Source organism: Gracilinanus agilis, chromosome 4 (assembly GCF_016433145.1).
Source record: "Gracilinanus agilis isolate LMUSP501 chromosome 4, AgileGrace, whole genome shotgun sequence".
In the NCBI taxonomy this organism is placed as follows: domain Eukaryota; kingdom Metazoa; phylum Chordata; class Mammalia; order Didelphimorphia; family Didelphidae; genus Gracilinanus; species Gracilinanus agilis.
Window position 1 is genome coordinate 414,298,880 of NC_058133.1, and position 21,077 is coordinate 414,319,956.

The window sequence follows — 21,077 nt, forward strand, 5'->3', positions numbered from 1 at the left end:
CTGGTATTCCTTTTCAATCTGGTCATTTCTTGTGTTCAATTTGCTTATCAGTTCATTTGGTTTCTGAGCCTCGCTTTCCAGTTGCAAGATTCTACCTTTTAAACTGTTATTTTCTTGCCAGATCTCTTCCATTTTCCTCAAAATCTCAGATTTGAACTCTTCCATAGCTTGTGAGGAGTTTTCCTTATTTGGGGAGGGTCTGGATGGTTGTTTGTTCTCCTCCTCTGTTTGCTCGGTTGTCTGGATTTTCTCTGTGTAAAAGCTGTCGAGTGTTAAAGACTTCTTTTTTTTGTTATTATTCTTTCTCTTCTGAATTTCCTGTAACTGATTAGCCATCATTAGCCCAGCAGCTTCTCAGGTTTATCCTCGCTCTCAGTGTCTGTCTGAGATCTATTGGCTCCTGAGGTCTGAGATCTAGTTTTTTCCAAGGTCAAGCCCCCTGGTGGATTCCCTTGCTTGATCCTCTGCAGGAGGTTCCTTTACAAGTCTCAGGGAGCTACTTCCACAATCGTATACCCGTCTGCACTGGTTCCCCACTTAGGCTTTAGTTCCTGGCTGTGTCTGCCTCCACCCACGCCTCTGCTCAGCCGGCACTCTGCGCCCAGCGTCCACTCTCTGCTCCCGCGCGCTCAGATTTCGCGTGCGTTCTTGACTTAATGGGGTCCTAAGTCTTGCTGCTCTCAGGAACAGGTCCCGGAGCTGCCGATGACTCGATGGGTGCCCCAAACTTGCTCTATTTCTTTTTAGCTGGGTTCGGAGCTATAGGTGAGTGTGGAGGGGGTGGGGGTGGGGCGGTTGCTCAGCCCGAGATTGAGTGAGAGCCCTTTTTAGCCTGGAAATGTCTCGATTCCACGTACCTTCCACGCTGTGCCCTGTTGTGGGGTTCCTCCGTTCGTCTGGACTTGTTTTTATGTCCCCTTGAGGAGTTTTGTGTGTTTCGGTCAGGAGAGGTTAAGAGCTGCTTCTTACTCTGCCGCCATCTTAACCCGGAACCTCCTAGTTTCCTTTTGTATGTTCCCTTCTCCCACTAGATTGCAAATTCTTTGAGGACAAGGATTGTCTTTCTTTTTCTTATTTGTATCCCCAGTGATTAGTATAGGGTCTGGCACATAGTGAGCATTTAATAAATTTTTATTGAACTTAATTGAAAATTCCAAGCTGTTCATTTATTTTCTGAAGTTGACACACCTAAATCACTGCATCTGGAAGGGGAATCAGTATTCTTTTTGTGACTCATTGCTAGTTAAAGTTCCTCCCTCTGTTGCAATCACTTAGCAACTTAACCTTTGAGTATCACTCTATATATTATCCAATCTAGATCCTTTTGACAATTATCTTTCCACAGTCAATTCATTTTTGCTAAATTCTCAAGAAGATCAATATCAATGCCCGGCACACACCATTTCCATCTGTACCACAAATCCTGCCATTATATTAGAGGATTTCAAAATACAATTTCAATGTCCCCTCAAATACTGACTTCCTGTTATATCAGCATCTTCCACCTTCATGATCTACTCCCTCACTTCATGTCACATACAGCAGTAATCAATTACAAATGTGTTATCTAATCATATAGGCCTCCACTGCAATAAGTAAATCCAATGACTATCCTTTAGTTCAATCTATCAAATCTTCCACACTAACTGTTCTGAGCCTTCTTTTCTGTCATTAAGCCTCTCACACCATCCCTTCCTTTTACTTCACAGCAGAGGATCTGCAATTTTCTTTGAATATAGAGCAATTGCAATGAGATTCCTTTTCTTTCCACTTCTACATTGAAAAAGTCCATGATATCACTCCCATTCTTTCTTCCTTTATTCCAATCTTTGATGAATAAGTAGGTCTTCTATATAAGGATAACTATATTGTTACATCCTTAGTCCAATCCATTTTAGTACCCTCCATTAGATTTATCTATTATTATTTCTTCTCTCTAATCTCTCCTTCTCTACTAGTTCATTCTCAGTTGTCTACTAAAGACCCAGGCCTCTCTCATCCTTAAAGTTTTCTCATTTGCCCCTATCATTCCCTTGCACTATTGCCCTACATTTAAACTCTGTTTTAGAGTCAAACTATTAGAGAAAAAAATTTGTATAAACTTCTTATTTCTAATTCTTCTCTTCTTACTTCTCAACCTTTTTACAGTCTGAATCATGATCTAATAACTCAACTGAATTTGGTCTTTCCAAAAATTACTAATGACCTTATAATTGCTATGTCCCATGATCTTTTTTTTTTCAATTTTCTTCCCTTTTTATCTCATTGAGACAACTAACATTGTTGACCATTTTTTCCCTTTCTGGATACCTTCATTTCTGGGTTTTCATTACACTGTTCTCTCTTGGTTTTCTCACTAACTATTTGACTGTTCCTCAGTTTTCTTTATGCTGTCATCATTCATGCTACACACCCTAAATGTGATTGTTCTGTCCCCTCTTTTATTCTCTCTGCTCTTCTGTTCTCATTCTTGGTTTCTCACTTCATCAACCAAGATGACCTAATGTATCTTCTCTATGTAGATGATTCTCAGAATCCTAGTTTCTTTTCTAATTGTTAGTCTGTCTAGTGACTAATCACTTTAGAGATTGATTCGAGGTTTTAATTTCATGCCTTAATGGATATCTCAAACAGCATATCTGAATCAGTACTCATCTTTCCCTTATTTCAACTTTCCTATTTCTTTTAAGAGCAATATTATCTAGGAACATAATTTCAGAGTCTCTTACATCCTCACTGTTTATTATGCCATTTACTCCAAAATTGCCAAGGCTTGTTCATGTCTTTGAATTTTTCATATCCTCCCCTCATGCAAGAACTTTCTAATTTTCTTCCCTGCTTCAAGATGAAGACCCTCTGTAATCATCCTCCACATAGCTGTCATATTGGATAGTCCTAGAATATAGATATGATTATGTTTCTAGCCTGCTCAATAAATTATATTTGCTCCATATTAATAATATTAATAACTAACATTTATATAGTGCTTACCATGCACCAGTAAACAGTGCTAAATGCTTTTCAATTATCTCATTTGATTCTCACAACAACCCTGGAGAAGCAGGTGTTATTATTATTCCTGAATTACATACATTTGAGGAAACTGAGACAAATAGAGGCTAAATGACTTGCCCAGGATCACAAGCTAATAAGCATCTAATTCGAATATCAAAGAAAAACCTTCTGTTTGGCATTTAAAACTGTCTCAAACAGGTCTAACATACTTTCCCAGTTTTATTATATTCACACTCTTTATAGTCCAATCAAATTGTCCATCTTACTGTCCCTTATAAGGGCTCTGTATTTTATCTCTGTTGCATGTGTGAACCACATGCATGCTTAGAATACACTGCCTCCTTATCTCTGGCTTTTGAATTCTTATTTTAAATCAACAAAATATCAAAAAGGAAAAAAGTTATCATATTTACAAAAATATTTATAAAAGATGCAATTGGAAACTAAGGGATTATCCACTAATTACAGAATGCCTGAACAAATTATGGTATATGAAGATAATAGAATATGAATGAATGCTAAGAAATGATAAAGGGGAATTTCAGAGAAACCTGGGAAGACTTGTATCAAATGTGCATGTGAATGAAGTCTGAAGAACCAAGAGAACAAATTTATGCAATAACAGCAACATTTTAAAAGAGAAAAAAACTATGAAATTTCTTTCATCTTTAAATTCCTTGCATCTAGCTGCGCCTTTCACATGCTATAGAAGATACATAGTAAATGGCTACCTCATGTATTAAATTCAATTTTACAGACTTTTACTCTTAAAGGTGCTTTTCAGTGTAAAAAATTGTGATCTTCAGGATTTTTAAAATTTTATTTATTACTGAATAATTTCAACTCTAAGGACAATGGAATAATTTTAATTTATTCTGCTCGCTAAAGACAAATTTATCTAAAGAAAAAAGATGGAATTCGATAAATTTTATTTGGGCAGTCTTTTTATCATACCTGGGTTATCCAAATCACTGAATTAAAAATTTACTATAGCTAGCATGCAATAAATGATATATAATGTAATCTAATATTAGATAAAAATATATTTATTTTTGTTACATATGTATATGTTATATATGCATATATATAAATATTGGTGAACTTCATTTTCCAGATCCATTTGCAGCATGACGATAACTTTGGACTCACAAAGGCTAAGCTGGTAGAGTACAAGCTCTATCAGGTTTATCTATCATTTAAGAATAAGCTCAATTAGGAAACTCTCATCACCATTTAGTCGTCAGGGTAATGAGTTTTTGGCCACAGCAATTATCAAAGACTATAAATTTGACCATATGTTGTTAATATTTGGATTCTCCTATATTGTTCATTGCACCTGTGAAAGCAATACTTGGTAACGGAGTCCTGCTATATTAATGTATAATGTAATTTATATAAATAAAGCCCCTTTACATATTCAAGATATTTAGCGTAAGTATGAACATTTTATAAGATTTGAATCAAAGCTTGATGATTTTAAATTATTACAGAAGCTAACAGAGGCTTTTGTTTTAATGGTACTAATTTTTAAAGTGTTAAAAAAAGAAGTAGAATGCCTTTACCTGATCATGTATTGTCCCTATGTCTAGCGCTATTTCAGCTAACTGAAGAGAGAGCTCAGCTGGCAATATGGTATAGAGACCCAAGTATTTATTTTTCTGTTCTTCAGTTATTTTCTCAATGGCCTGGTGATGAGTAGTTGCTTCAGTCAGGAGACCCTAAAAACAAAACCAAAATCAAATAATTTCCAATTGTCTTATGATATAAGAGAAAACTTAAGCATGAGTAATAGAAAAGGTTTGTATACTATACCTTTATGCATATGCATACAAAAATAGGAGAACTATGCAAAACTCTGGCTTGTGTCCACATTTGTACAGAATGTTGACAATAAACATACCATTAGGGGTTATCTCAACTCCTTCTGTATCAGGTATTTATTACTGATTATTATTTATCACTTTCCTTTGTAGTGCTGTCATCACTAATATCTATATGCTCAGGTATTACATTCTAATTTCCTTCTGTTATTAGTAATGTACTCCTGTGCATTTGATACCTTTGCTTAATGACGAGAAGATGGTAAAAGCTAAAACAAAAACAAAAACTCTTCTTTCCCCAAGTGGCTCTTGCCAAAATAGGGATATTTTCTAGCCAGTCATAGAGAGGTGAGCTTCAAATCAGGAATATAATCTGGATAACGATCACAAGGGAAATAATTCTTCATAAGGAATCCCTTTTTCCCCCCAAACTGGCTTCTTAATTACTCTTCCATCAAAGGATAAACACTGCCTCATTCTCACAGGTAGAGATGAGAAGCCAGTGGGAGGCTGTAAAGGAGACTGTCCAGAAATAGGAGGCAGAGTTTCTAATTTTAGTCATTGACTTTGTTTCCTGGTTTTCACTCCTACTCACCACTGCAGGGCAAGAGCCTGAGGGCTATGTTCTTACTTCTTTCTCTCCTGCCTGCTGCAGAAAGAGTGAATTTATTCTCTCTTCTGTTTTGACTATGGATAAGATTGGCAGCTTTTCGGGCTCTATTAAAGCACTTTTCATGTGCTGACATGACAGAATGGAGAGGGCTACCTTTGCAGATGCTGTTTTTGAACCTTACCTTCATCCTGTTGACATCGGAAGGAAAAAAAAATGTGTTTCATGTTCAGGGAAGCCCCACTTAACTTAAGATGAGTGCCAATTATAATCTATTGCATCTGGATATGATTATTTGTTTAGGTTTATTGTTAAGGATTCTATTTTTATCATATAAATGCAATTATTGTTGAGTTTGTATGCTGTGAAGCAGTGATGCCTTTTATGATTTTAATCATACTAAATATTTAGTATTTTAATTTATGCCAAATCAGTATATACATTGTTAAGCTAAGAATTTCCCTACATAAATCAATAGTATCATAATATATATGAAATATATTTGTCCTTCAAAAAATACCACCATTACTTTTCAGGATCATTTGTGGACATGCTAAGATTGAAGGAAAAACATTGTAGGAATTCTGGTACTCCAAAAGCAATAGTTGATAGAAATTAGAGGGTCTTCCTTCATTTATTTTTCCAGTTCTCAGTCTCAGTCTCTAATATTCTAACACATTCAACTCATTTAACTAAATCCACTACTAAATTCCATTTGCCCTACAATTTTATGAAACGGTTCCATTTACAGTTTTCACAGATGTATTATGTCACCAAAAGTATTTCTGAATATTCAGAAGGAGTATAAGACAAAATCTTTTGTACCTTCAATTCTTCAAGCTGAGCATCTATTTCCATTGTAGGGTTCACCAAATATTCTTTTGTTTCCTGAATCCAAGACTTCATTGAATGAATCCTGGTCTCTACTGCTTCACGGTCCTTTAGTTCTTGTTTTACCAACTTCCCATTTTTCTTCACTTTTTCCTGCATGCTACAGAAATATCAAAAGGAAAATATTCAAGTTAATTTAAGGGAAATTAAACAATCATTGGGTTAAAATGTAGATTCCAAGGAAGAAATAAAATAAAACTCTGAAATCTAGATGGTGTGTGTATACAAATTTATGTATAATATGTATACATATTTCCCAAAATAAACAACCACAAAGAAAACCCACAACTTCACAAATAAAGAGATGTTGTGGAATGAATTTTAGACAAGAATGTATTGTGTCTATCTAATAGACTCCTGGAGCAGTTTAGTTCAGAGAATGTAAAAGTAAATGAAGGTATAAAAAGACTCCTATCTGGAATATGAAAAGTTAAGAATTGACTACATCTGTGTGTCACTTATTTACAATTAATTTTTCCAACTAAATTATTCTGTGGATTCAATAGAGATCCACTTCACTTTGCTCTCTAAGACAGAAACTATTAACATGTCACATATTAATGAGGGATATTTGATTAGCTTCACAATAATGTCATAATAAGTAATAACTATATGACAGTTGAAGATTTTCAATAAAGCTTTACATATATTATCTCACTTGATCTTTACATAAAGCTGTGAAGAAGATGCTATTATCTTTTTTTTATAGCTGAGGAAACTGAAGCATGGAAAATTAAATGACTTGCCTGGGTCATACAAGTATTTAATGTCTGAAGGACTTGAACTCTCGAGTTTTTCTGACTTCAAGTTCATCACTCTAGGTACTAAATCACTTATCTTTTTATACTATATATAACTTCAGAAATTCTAGTATCTCTACCTAGTGGATAGCTATATTTACCTCACCTACATCTGAATTTTAAAGCAAAACATAGCAGATGGTGCTATTCTTAACCTCTTAGATTTTAGTTAGTTTTTTCTGTTTTTTTTTAAATTCATAACATTTTTCCATGGCCACATGATTCATGATTACCCCTTCTTCCTTCCCTCCTCTCTTAGAGTTGACAAGCAAATCCACTGGATTATACATGTATCATTGTTCAAAACCTATTTCCATGTTTTTCATATTTGCAGTTGAAGGATTTTTTTACATCAAAATCCTAATCATATCCCTATTGAACTACATGATGAATCATATGTTTTTCTTCTGCTTCCACAGTTCCTTCTCTGGATGTAGATAGCATTTTTCTCATAAATTCCTCTGGATTATCCTGGGTCATTGCATTGCTTCTAGCAGAAAAAGTCTTTTAGATTATGCCATAATATATCAGTCTCTGTGTACAATGTTCTCCTGGTTCTACTTTTGCTCTGCATCAATTCCTGGAGTAAAAACAGTATCTCAAGTTCTGACTGCTCACATAAGTGAAAGGAAGAAAATGTGTAACTAATCTTCTACTGGCAAGATCCATCTGGAATCCTGATATGTTCTCAAACTCAATAGATATAAAATGGAATTCTTTATCTCCACCCCTCTCTTGTTCTCCTTACTGACCTCATTTCTATTAATGGTGGAACCATCCATTCACTCAGGCTTGAGATACCAGCCATATTTTATTCCTTCCTCTCAGTTTCCTTCTGATGAGTAGTGCCAAATTCTACTTCTATAATTTATTTCATGTACATCTTTTCCTCTTACTTCTAAATGATGTTTTTCTAATTAAGCCATCATTACTTTTCTTTATGTATTTTGCAATAGTCTCCTCATATCTCCAGCCTCTTTTTTTCCTAGGCTCTCTTCCATATATTCCATCTTATTCAAGGCTCCAAGAGCTTTCTTAAAGCAAAGCTCTGATAATTACTTTCAACAACAACAACAACAAAAACCATATTAAGTTCCTATAATTACAGGCAAGTCAGGCTAGCTGAAGTAACAAGACATCCTGAGGGACATGAGGCTAGCTTCCTCCATTACTACCACTATTTCCCCTCATACTTGGGGGAGACTTCCCAGAATTCTCTGCCAACAGTTTCAAAATAGCAATGCCCCACAATACCACCAGCCTTACTTCCAGTGTGATCCCATGGCCATCATCATGCACAACAAATATTTTGGTGACCTACCATCCCTTCCAGTCATTACCAGCACTGCTGACTATTAAATAACAGATAGATAAGCTTTAAATTTTTAAAAACAGCAATACCTCTTCAGATCCCAATTCCAACCCATCCCCTGCAGCTAGTGTAGAGGAATAATTCTTGTAAAGAAGCAAACTAGCAACTATATCCCTCATCTTATTGGCAACAATAGATACAAAAAACCCTGGGGGGGGAAAAACAAAACTCTTTGTACCATCAAATGGTTCAACATTAGAATCAGATCTGAGAATATTGATGGGAATAATAACAAAGAATGTACACTAACGATCTGTTTTGCTACAGCATACTAAGGATGATAAAGCCCTTGCATAAGCTGGAGCCTCCAGTATAGACTATCCTGGAACTTCTATTAGAATGTTAACTCCTTGAGATCAAAGGTTCTCTTGCTTTTCTATTTACATCTCTAGGGCTTTGCACATAGTAAGCTCTTCATAAATACCTTTTCACTCATTCAACCATCCATACAATGTGCAAGGCACTGTGTGAGGCACCAAGGATAGAGAGATTTTGAAAATCCAATCATTTTATTTTCATATGTTCTTTTGTCATTCTTGTATAAAGAAAGCACACATGCTTACTTAAGGCATCTGTCTTGCATAGCTGTGATTTCTTGAATGATAGGTAGCTCTTCTTCAGTAGGCAATTCAACTTCCCCATCATGTAGCATATTCAGAGCTTGCTGCTTCAGGACACCAAGAGTTGCCTGCTGCTGTTCCACCTCAAGAATAAATGTGTCATGATATTCAAGGAGTGCCAAGAGTTCAGTTTTTGAGGCTTTTTCTGCTGAGCTTCCAGGTAAATTATCTTGTAGTTGATCTATCATTTCAGTGGCCTTTTGAACCTAAAGATGCACATAAAAGTTTACAAATAACAAAAGAAACTGCTAAAAATCAAAGATGAAGAAACATTCAAATAGAGGCAATTCTACCCCCTAACTCTGACCCCTGCCATTCGATCACAGCTGGCATTGGCAAAGTAGGGCCAATCTAAGAATGAATGTGTAACTTCATGGGAGCTATAGAAGACATAAACAACATACCATAATTGTCACAAGGGAGGGGAAATTTCTTATTTCAAGTTCCATTCTGTAATCTCAAAATAGCTGGGAGCTAACAGTGATATTGGGAAGTAAAAATTATTCTTGAAAGTAATGTTAGCAGAAGCTGAATGGAGAGATTCTAAATCTTTAATTAAAAGCATTTGTTTATATTAGGGATGGAAGAAATTTGACAAATGATTTAAGTATTCCAGAATGCAATGGGCTACTTTCCATGATTTGTTGGTTAATCTGCACATTTCATACTCTTCTAGAGCCAATTGGAGAAGACACATATAGAGAAGACTGCTAAACTTATGTACTCTATATGGAAGCTTTGCTAAGGGGAATATGCCTAGTATTTTCTGGAGCTATCCTGACTCTCAAGTTGGACAAAAAATGTATATATTTCTTTTGTCAAAAAATTTAAAATGGTAAAAATGGCCCAACCAACAAAAACTCTTTCTATTTACTAAGAGTCTTGGAGTCAGAAGAACTGGATTAGAACTTTTACTTTGCTATTTACTCTGAGGCAAGTTGTATAGTCTCATCAAGTCCAAAGGTTTGGTCTAGGGCAGTGATGGGCAGACTTTTTAAAGAGGGGTCCAAAGGAAAGGAAATGCTCATCTGTCAGTCTGTTTCTAAAGTGACTCTTTTGAAGTTTCATTGTATTGTATCCTACTCATTGTATTCGTCAGATTAGGAATAACATCAGGAGGCCAGATAGAACATTTCAGGGGGCCACGTCTGGCCCGCAGGCTGTAGTTTGCCCATCACTGGTCTAGGGGATTTAAGCCTCTTGATCCCTAGTGTACTAAAGAAAATTACCTTGCCATTGAAGCTTTTCCACTCATCCACTGCATCTTCCAGAATCTTCTCCTGGTCCTGAGCTACAGCACGAATGCGTGTCCAGCGTTGCCAGACAGTAGTCATTGACCTGCTGATGGTTGCTTTGCTGGCATCATTTCCATTTTTTTCTAACTGAGAGGCTTTTTCTTCTAAGATTATAATCCTTTCATGGAAGGAGTTTACTAGAGATACCAGTGACTAAAACAATAAAGGAAAATGGGGTATTATTAATGCATCAATAAATATTACCAAATTTTAATTCTTAGGATTTTTGAGTGGGGAAAGTGACAAAGGATCTAAACTCTACACAAAAATTATTTCCTTGGTTTTTAAAAAGACTTAAGGTTACAAAATCCTCTCTAAAAAATTTTAAGTAGAGGAGAAAAGGGTTATCTATTAAAAGTGACTATTTTTTTTCAATCTTTGGACTGTCTTATTGTATCTGTGTTTTAACAAGTTGCACAATAAAAGAAGAATTCAGTATAAAGATTTATTGAGATTTAGACTTTACCAAGATTTTGCAAAAGAGCAGGGTACTGTAGTTTTTAATTTATAGGACTGATTTGCATCATTCCATACTATCACCAACAACCAGTATTTGTTTGCCAAGCACTTATAACCATGCCTTTCAAAGGCATGTCACATCAACATGCTTCCTTAGAAAATCACAAACGTGCCTCTATTTGAAATCACAGAAAGGCATTTTAGATGGATGGTATTAATGATTGATGATAATTACTTATCATTAATTGGGACATGATTCAATGTATATTCTTCACATTTATGGAGCTTGAGTGAAAATGAAAAAGATTCCGAGAGCCTTTTTTGGAAAAGGCCACTAAAGATACATAAAGCCAATGTAGGAAACCTTACCTTGTGATCCAGTAATTTTTCTTCTGCTCCACAACTGGAAGAAGCTTTAGATACAGAAAATTCAGATAATTTCTTTTCAGCTTCATTCATCAGCTCAATAACTTCCTCTCTTGATTTCTGATAATCCTGCCATTGAGTTGCACATCTTGGGGGGAAGGGGAGGAAAGATGACACTAAGAAATCATTAACAGAATAAATAATGTGAAATTACCAATCATTAGTATGCAGTGCTCAGCTGTAATTATGTCTAAAAAGCCAAGAGAACTGTGCAGAACCTAGGATAAATGTAGAGGCTAGTCTTTGTCATTAGTATGTTCCTATTTCCACTGTGAAAATATTCTTCATTCAAATTCAGAATATTAAAAAAAATGGACATACCTTTGCAATAGGTCTAGTTGGACTTGAGATTCCTGAATGACTTTCTTGCCCTTTTCTTCCAAGGAAGCCACTTTCTGCAGCAGTTCTTCCTTTCCAGTGGTTTTAATAAAAGGTTCCATTTTGGACACCAAAGCTTGGAGCTCTGCTAGTTGACTATGGAATTCATTTTCAGTGTTGAAAAATTCTGTGTGGCTTCTTAGGTTCTCTTCGGAGCCTTCCACATCCAATCCACTGCCTGCCAGCTGTAACAATTCTTGAGCATCCTCAAGCCAGTCTTTAGCTGTCTGAAATACTTGATAATACTTCTGACAAAATTTATATACTTTTGTCAATGTGGCCTATAAAAACAATAATTACACATAAAGTAAATTCAATTATTTAAGAATTAATAAGCACAATGCTGAAATGTATAGGACTCTTCTCCATCACTGATAAATTTAGGTGTTTCAATAATGAACAACAAACCAAATATTTCTTGAAAATGCAGTAATCACCAAACAATGTAGAAGTTAGTCTTCCAACAACTTCAAGCAACCAGAACTTCCTTGAACCAAAATAGGATGTTTTTGAAGTGCTGACACTATAGAAGCAGAGTCTGAGAAGCTAGCAATACTATAGCAGAAAAGAACTAATGGGCTGAAAAAGGGAGGATCATACCCAATAATTTTATGTGATTAGCTAGTTGGTAGATTTGAAGAAAAGCAGTGCTTTTAATGCTTGGCATTTGCAAAAGCCAAGTTTGTGCAAATGCTAGAAAGTATGAGGTAAGTTGTCAAAAATGTTTTATATACAGAAGATTTAATAAAAAAAAACAGAAAATGATTAAATAAGTATAGGAGATAGTGTTGATTGATGCAACAGGAATTGAAATCTGAAAGATCATAGGATTTAGAGATCATTACTCAAATTCCACCATTTCCTTGCTAGTTAGTAGTGCAAAGGGGTATGAAGAAATTGTCCTGCAGTGATAAGCCAATAAAAAGAATCTTGTACTAAAACAGTAGTATATACAAAGGTAGTCACATATAGCTAAGTTGTATGATAAAAGTTACTGTAGCAAATGGATAGATTACAGATTTTAGATAGCCAGCCTTCAGCTTTTGTCTAGTGGCCCAATGCTAACCTAGTATGAAAAAAGCATTGAAAATGTCTTTTTCAAGTGAGCAACTTGGGTTGAATTGAACTCTAATAGGTATATTTCTGATCTAGATAGTTGTGTGATTCCAAGTAAGAGTTAATATCAAGAGACTGGATATTCTTAGTGAAAAGGAATCAATGAGCCAGAAAATTGTAAAATACCCTGAAGACTTGCCCAAATTAAATATAACTTGTTCCTTGGAGTTAAGTGCCCTGATTTTTAGGAAAAAACCTTATTTAAACAGAAAAAATACAGGTAAACTGTGCTTAACATATGCCAATGTAGCAGATGTTCAATGGGTAGATTGCTGGATCTGGAATTAGAAAGTCTTTTATTTAAATCCCTCCTAAGAAGGACAGGATAAAAAGTGAGAGAAAAAGATAAAAAGAAGAAAATTGGATGGAGGGAAATGTATGATTTGGAATTATGTATGTGAATATGATAAATCACTCATAAAGTTAAAGTAGACAGAATGGATTAGAAACCAGAATCCAGTAATATGTTGTATACAAAAACATACTTAAAACAGAGTGCTTTGTACAGGATAAAAATAAGAACTTGGAGCAAAATATGTTATATTTTGGCTGAAGTAAAATAAGGAGTAGTAGCAATCATGATCTCAGACAAAGCAAAAGCCAAAAAAAGAGAAAGATATTAGCAGGGAAATTACATTTTGCTTAAAAACACCTTAGACAATGAATTAATATCAATGCTAAAAATATATGCATCAAATGACTTAACATCCAAAATTTTAAAGGAAAAGTTAAAAATTTTATAAGAGGAAATAGTAAAACTATACTAGTGGGGGACCTCAATTTTCTCCTCTCAGATACAGATAAATAAGTCCATCTACAAAATAATGAAGAAATTAATGGGATGAATAGAATTTTTAAAAAGTTAGATATGATAGACATCTGGAGAAAATGGAATGAGAATGGAAAGTAGTATACCTTTTTCTCAATTATTACCTCCACAAAAACTGAGCATGATTTAGGACATAAAAACCTCACAATTAAATGCAGAAAACCAACATTATTAAATTCATCTTTTTTCATATCATAATGCAATAAAAATTACATTCAATGAAGCACTAGAGAAGCAAAGACTAAAAATTGCTAAAAAAATAAAAAATCTAAACTAGTGGATCAAAGAACAACTCATAGAAACAATCAATAATTTAACTAAAGAGAACAACAACGTAACAATATACAAAATATGTGGTATCCAACTAAAGCAGTACTTAGAGAAAAATGCTTATCTCTAAACACTTACATAAATAATGAGAAAAATAACAGATGAATGAATCGATCATGTAACCAAAAAAACAACTAGAAAAGAACAAATTAAAAATCTACAATTAAACACCAAAATGGAATCCTGAAGGTGAAATAACTAAAATTGAAAATAAAAAATATCTTGAAATAATTGATTAAACTAGTAACTGATTCATGAAAAACAAAGAACAATAAGATAAATAAACCATTGCTTAATCTGATTTTCAAAAAAATCTCTCCTCAGAAATTTACTAGCACACAAAACATTGGGCAAGTCATGTAACTTGTTTGCTTTGACCTCCTTAACTATAAAATAGGAATAATAAAAGCCCACATCCCAGAATTGTAAAAAATCAAATTAAATAATATTTCCAAAGCACTTAGCATAATAGTGCCTGGTACATAGCAAGCATAATACAAATGCCCACTCTTATTATTCTTTTCATTATTATTAAAAACAAAACTTTCATAAAATGGGGAGTTTTCCTGGATTAAAATTAATTTGTTTTAATTTGTAACCCTTACCTTCCATCTTAAAATAAATACTCTGTTTTGATTTGGAGGCAAGAGTGGTAAGGGCTGGGCAATGGGGATTAAGGGTTGCAAGCTAGTAAATAACTGAAGTCACATTTGAAGACAGGACCTCCTGTTTCAAGACCTGGTTCTCAATCTACTGAGCCACCTACCTGCCCCACTTTCCTAGATTTTCAGAGGTGGCACATATTTTCAGATTGATTACAGAGTGCAAATAAATGTAAGAAGAAAGACTTTAGTTTTGTTTTGTTTTCTGAGTAGGTCTACTTATATTTTCATCACTCAATCATTTCAGAACCTCAGCAGCACCAGCCCTGAGGGAGTAGAATGACTAATATTTTAACTTTGTTTTTGCATGCTCATGTAATTTTGCCAATTCAATCTCTGAACCAAGGTGTTATCCATAATAAGAAATACTATTTTGTAAGTAAGTTTTTGGGTTAATTAATTGCATAGACATTACCCAGTACTTTTCATCTCGTTATAGCTTTAAAGATACTATGATGATAATAAAAACAATCACTAGCACTTTATAACATATTAAGGTTTGTAAAGTGATTTATTGTAGTATCTTATTTTATTCCCACAACAGCCTATTGAAGTAAATGCTATAAGTATCTCTATTTTACGGATGATGAAACAGTCTGAGAGAGGCTAATTGAGTTGCTTCTAGTTAGACAACTGAAAAAAATGACTGAGATTATAACACTAGCCTAGCACTCTATCCATTGCACCATCTAGTAGAGCTTAAGATTCGGGTAAAGTCAGTTGTGTTATCATTTAGTGATATATATCTTCTTCTGATTCCAAATAATTTCTATGCTTTGAAGTAAAGTCATTCTTAAATATTCAATACAAATGGTTGAAATGATGAGGAAAATTCCTTTATACTCCACTAATAAGAGGAACATATCATTAATAACTGAGGTCTTATTTTGGTATTAAAAATTTAGATCTTATTAGGAAAGTTTTTTTTTACTCTATAAAGTGATAACTGTGAGGAAATACAAATAAAATCATTTTTATCAGGGTACCTTTTATGAAAGTTTCAGAAAAGTAATATCTAATAAAACCATAATATTTAAACAAATCCCCTCTTACCTGCTTCCAGCAAATTGTGTGTGTATACATGCACATGCACATGTGTGATTCAGTATACTGACCTGTCTACTTCGTATGGCTTCCTGAACTTCATCATCTAGTTCAGACAATTCAGCAAGGGTGTTTTCTAGGTCAGCAGAAATCAGTTCCTTTGCTTTCAAGAATTTTTCCTTTTCTTTACTACTCAGTGCATTCATTATTCTCAGGCTAGATTGAACCTCTTCCTGGTGAATCTGAACCTTTCGGATTTCTTCTTGAATATTCTGAAGTTTTGTATCTAAACATATTGTTCCATTAAGTTCTGCTTTCACATGTCTAAGCCAGTCTAGCGAGCGGCAGATTTCGGTCTGAAAGTCTATGCTTTGAATCAGTCGACTTTCACACTCCATTACAGTCTCACTAATGCCTGAAGTCAGCACTGTGAGCTCCTCTTGCCATGCCTTAACCTGCTGATTTGCTTTCTCATAAGCCATAGGGTCAAGATTTGGAGAAAGATCTTCAAGATGCTCAGTCACTCTCTTCAGAAGGATTCCTGAATCTTGGAGGCTTCCAGCAAGTGAATGGTATGTTTTTAGTTTTTCTTCTGCAGGAAGAGTTTCCTCATTCACTTTGGTTTGCTCTTTCTTTACAGCTTCTAGCTGTTTCTCTAGCTGAAGGCACATTTCTTCATGTTCCCCATAAGCATTAGTTATGTCTTCTAATAAGCCAACTCTTTGTTCTGTCTGTCTTTTCAGTTTGTGATATAGAGTAACAACTTTGAGCATCTCATCTGGCTGCCATGGTTGACCTGTGCTACGAAAACCCTCCTTCTTTTGGTTCAACTCATCTACTGCTGCCCCTAGAATTAAAACTTCTCCAAGAAGAACTCTACAAGCTTCTTGAAGAGACAAGGCTTCTTGAGTTGAGAGATTGGTGGGGACTTTGTTCATGTTCATAAACTGGTCTTCCAGTTCACTTAAAGATTGAGAAGTCAATTCAATCAAGGAGGTATATTCTTTCCGGGCAAGGATAGCTTCTTGTACTTTATAGAATTTATCTTTAGCCAGGGCCACAACAACATTAAATTGTTGGGGCAATGAATTCAGTTTTTCATCGAGGTAGGAATGGTCCATCTCATTAAGTGATGGCAAAATTGCTTGTCCAGTTCTTTGGAGGATCAGCAGAAGGTTTTCAAATTCAGGAGATTGTTCAAGAAGGCACTGGTATTTTGTCAGCTGGGCATGAAGCTCAGTACTACCATTCATTAAGTTTATTTCAGGAAATGTAATGATATCTGCTTGTTTCAGCCAATGACAAGTTTTATCAAAATCCTCCTTAAAATGCTTCCTAGAAACCAAATTCTTTTCCAGTTCTTGCAGCCTTTGGCTACACTTATGTAAAACGGTGTCATAAATGCCCTGAAGTTCCTGAAGCTTACTTAAAACTTCATTCTTTTCTTGGTCTGTGGCTTCCTTCATTAAATCTCGTCCTTGAGCCCAAAGCCCAGCAACTTCATGCTGATAGGTTTTTAAGCTGGCTTGGGCACTCTTACAAGTCTTCACCTGCTTACTGACATCATCTGGCAATAGGCAAATGTGTTCATGGAACATGATCTTTCTTTCATGCTGCTGAATCTGGCTGCTAGCCTGAAACACTGCCATGAGGAATTGGGTCTTCTCAGATAATGCCTTATTTAAGTGTTTTCTTCTTTGGCCCACTAAATCACTGAGGCAACTAACATGACCTTGTGCATCACAGAGTACCTTCTGAATTAGCTGTCTTTCATTGAGGCCTAAATCAACCATCACTCTATCAGCATCCTTGATGAGGGATTTTAAGATCATCTGTTTAGACTCTAGTTCACTGCAAATGGCAAGATGATCCATGAGCAAGTTTTGAGCTAGATCTGGGGGAGGGCTCTGCTTGAGTGCTTCAACTATGCCAGGTTGTTGCTCTTCAGCCCATTCAGTTAGCTCTTGAAATCTGGATTGTACCAAATTCAACTCCTCTAAAGTCGTGACTGACAACTGGATTTTCCTCTTGATGAGGTCTTCAAGCTGAAACCATCGTTGTTCAAAGTGACTCGTCTGTTCTTTGACTAATTCTTTGTCATCTAAATTCAAGTGATCTATCATTTTCTGTTTCTGGTCTTTTAAGTCTTCAATAATGTGTTTTTTGTCTTGTAATGCCAATGCTAGCTTTTTCAAAGACTCAAGGTGCACAGTTGTACTCTCTGCATCTGACCTGCAAATAAATTAGCACATGAACAATCAGGTAAGTATTTTCATTCAGAATCTGAGAACTTGTATATCTAGTTCAAATAATTTTACATTATAATTTTTCCAAATAGATATTTTAAATTCTTGAATAGTAAATATCAAGTAACTTTCAAGAGGTCCACTTAATGGCCTTTTGACAATTAAACCATAGTTTTCCATGATCTAGGGCAAATACACTTTTCAGTTTTACCTCATACAATGCATCTTTATTTACTACATGGTCAGTTCAATTAATAAATAGTTTTAAATATTTAATATGTGCAGAGCATCATACACTAAGTATTGAAAAGATGTAAAAGCTTAGATAATACAAAGTCTCTGGCCACTTTGAGCTTACAAACTAGTAAGGTGGTGAAACAAAAAGACAGATAACAACAACAGGAAAGAAATTTGTGAAATAAAGTAGAATGAAGAGGAAAAGTTGTTACCAGCTGAAGCAATCACTGAAGAAAAGTGAGAATTTGATTTGAGCTTTTAAGAATAAGGGTTGAAAATCTAACAAATTGAGAGGACAGGGGAAGAAGGACCTTCCAAACATGGGAAACGGTATAGACAAAGGTATAGATGTAGGAAAATGAAGAGTAAGATACATTCAGGGAACTATGAATAGTCCAAGAGTTATGCAAGGTAGTACTGAAATAAGTTTAAAAAAGCAAAATGGTACCCAGCTGTAGTGATCCTCAAAATCAAGAAAACTCTGAACTTTGTTCTGTGGGCAATAGGATATATCTGCAATTTCTGAGCAGAGAAGTGGCATGACTACATCTGGTCTGCATAAGACAGGGGTAGAATGGAGAGGTGAGATTAGAGGAGAGAGGAGAGTCTATTAGGAGTCTATTGCAATGTTAGAGATGAGTGGTAATTAAGGTCTCTACTAATATAATGACAGTGGGAACAAAGAAGAGGTGGCATGCAAGAGAAAATTAAGAGAACATTCAATAAGTAGAGATGAGAGGTAAGAGGAACAGAAGAGTCTATATACCATATATAGTCAGTATGTCACCTATAGTCAATATATAAATATTTAATAATAATAAATTATATATATTGATGTATATATGTATACACTCATCATGATAACATCAAGATTATAATTATGGTATTTTGGTTGAATAAGAGCATTACTGCAGAAATCATGAAAATACAAAAAGAAAGAGTTTTTTTGGGAAAAAGACGGTAAGTTATTTGTGAAAGTTTGAGTGTATGGTGTGGTTAGAATATTCAAGTGGAGATGTTCTTTCAGCAGTTAAGAGAATCTGGTCTTGGAGTCTGGATGAGAAGTGAAACCTTGGAATCACTTGCATGGAAGTGATACCTGAAACTGTGAGAGAAAATAAGATGGTCAAGGAAGACAGAGTAGACATTAAAGATGAAGAATTGCTTTTACCTCTTGACAAAGAGGGGAGAGATCAGAAGTGAAGAATGAGACATACATGATTTTTGCATGTTCATATTTATTTATTATAAGCCTGGGCTTCAATTAGAGGAAAGTGGAAAGTTAGTAGGGAGTGACATATACTGTCCATGGGAAATTTGGATACTTCAATTTTACCCCTGCCCTTTGGAGTAACCCCAGTACTAGGCCCACTTGTTTTGGTTTGAACTATAGACTTTAAAACTGTTTGGGAACCCTAGTGTGGGTGGGATCTGTGGACATAGTAAAATGTTGAGTGCTTTTGCTTTAGAAGTTTCTCTTGCTATGTTAAATTCTCTCAAGAAACCCAGGTCTTAGTTTGACCCTTTCGTTGTTACAGCTGTTTTCTCCCTGATACCCTTGAGGCTGGCTGCAAACACTGCTTGTAGTTTGTCTTGGCAGGTATGCTGTTCCAAGTCCTTCAGAGTATAGGAGACCCCCAAGTTCTGTCTCTCTTCCGAGCTGGCATCCAGTGCGGTGCATTCTCCCAGGGATATGTCCCCAGAGTCCCCAGGATGCAAGGCCCTGTGTAGATCTTCGTGCTGGGTTCTGTGTGGTGGCCAAATATTAGACCTATCCCTATCCTGATTAAAGAGTGGTTTTTCTGACTACTTTGGTAGTTCTGTATTATTTACAAGTTAACAACACATACAAAAATTTAAAGTTAAGGTATAGAACCTTTTAGAACTGTAAGGGATCTCAGAGTCCCTATAGTCTTACCCCATAAAAATTTTACAACTGAGTAAACTGAAGCCTAGGGAAGCTAAATCAGCAAAAAAAAAAAAAAAAAAAAAAGTATGCATCAGAGACATGATAAGCAAATGTATCCTCTAACTCCAGGGTCAGTGCTCTTTCCACTATCCTATTCTCTCTCTCTTATGTAAAAGTAAAAAGGAAGACCATGAGCCAGGTACTGTATTCTTTTCAAAAGAAAAAGGAACAAGGGGATACAAAATCGCAGCAAAAAGCTTCTTTTCTGGATGATGCAGCCAGAGTGAATTCCTAAGTTCCATGAAAGTAAAAACTATTTTAAGCTCTCTTCTGTACCATATGCTTCCTTGCAAATAGTAACTTAAAAAAACAGGTTGAATACAAGAATGCTTTTATATTAGAACACTCCATCTCTCAATTTAAATTTTAAAAAAAGTCATTCTGAGTTCTTATGGAGGAAGCCTATAAACTTGGCTATCAGGGGAGATAAAGGTGTGGTTTTTTTTCACAGCAAAATTCTTTATTTACTGGTCATGATGATCCTCATTACATCAAATCTTATAAATAAAATTGTTTGCAAGTAAATCAGTCATTGATATACAGTAAGGAAGAGAAGAAGAAGAAGAAGAAGAAGAAGAAGAAGAAGAAGAAGAAGAAGAAGAAGAAGAAGAAGAAGAAGAAGAAGAAGAAGAAGAAGAAGAAGAAGAAGAAGAAGAAGAAGAAGAAGAAGAAGAAGAAGAAGAAGAAGAAGAAGAAGAAGAAGAAGAAGAAGAAGAAGAAGAAGAAGAAGAAGAAGAAGAAGAAGAAGAAGAAGAAGAAGAAGAAGAAGAAGAAGAAGAAGAAGAAGAAGAAGAAGAAGAAGAAGAAGAAGAAGAAGAAGAAGAAGAAGAAGAAGAAGAAGAAGAAGAAGAAGAAGAAGAAGAAGAAGAAGAAGAAGAAGAAGAAGAAGAAGAAGAAGAAGAAGAAGAAGAAGAAGAAGAAGAAGAAGAAGAAGAAGAAGAAGAAGAAGAAGAAGAAG

General features: G+C 35.1%; 1 protein-coding gene across 1 annotated transcript in view; it reads right to left on the reverse strand.

Moving 5' to 3' along the window:
• The window catches only part of LOC123246642 (nesprin-1-like), a 35,433-nt gene extending 15,602 nt beyond the window's left edge, over window positions 1-19,831 (reverse strand). The window contains exons 1-8 of the mRNA XM_044675465.1: window positions 19,707-19,831; window positions 15,739-17,899; window positions 11,630-11,967; window positions 11,252-11,396; window positions 10,358-10,576; window positions 9,072-9,334; window positions 6,271-6,436; window positions 4,578-4,733 (exon numbers count right to left, since the gene is read on the reverse strand). Of these exons, the coding sequence (XP_044531400.1) occupies window positions 4,578-4,733; window positions 6,271-6,436; window positions 9,072-9,334; window positions 10,358-10,576; window positions 11,252-11,396; window positions 11,630-11,967; window positions 15,739-17,899; window positions 19,707-19,831 (3,573 nt within the window). The remainder of the gene's footprint in view (window positions 1-4,577; window positions 4,734-6,270; window positions 6,437-9,071; window positions 9,335-10,357; window positions 10,577-11,251; window positions 11,397-11,629; window positions 11,968-15,738; window positions 17,900-19,706) is intronic.
• Between the last annotated feature and the right edge of the window lie 1,246 nt (window positions 19,832-21,077).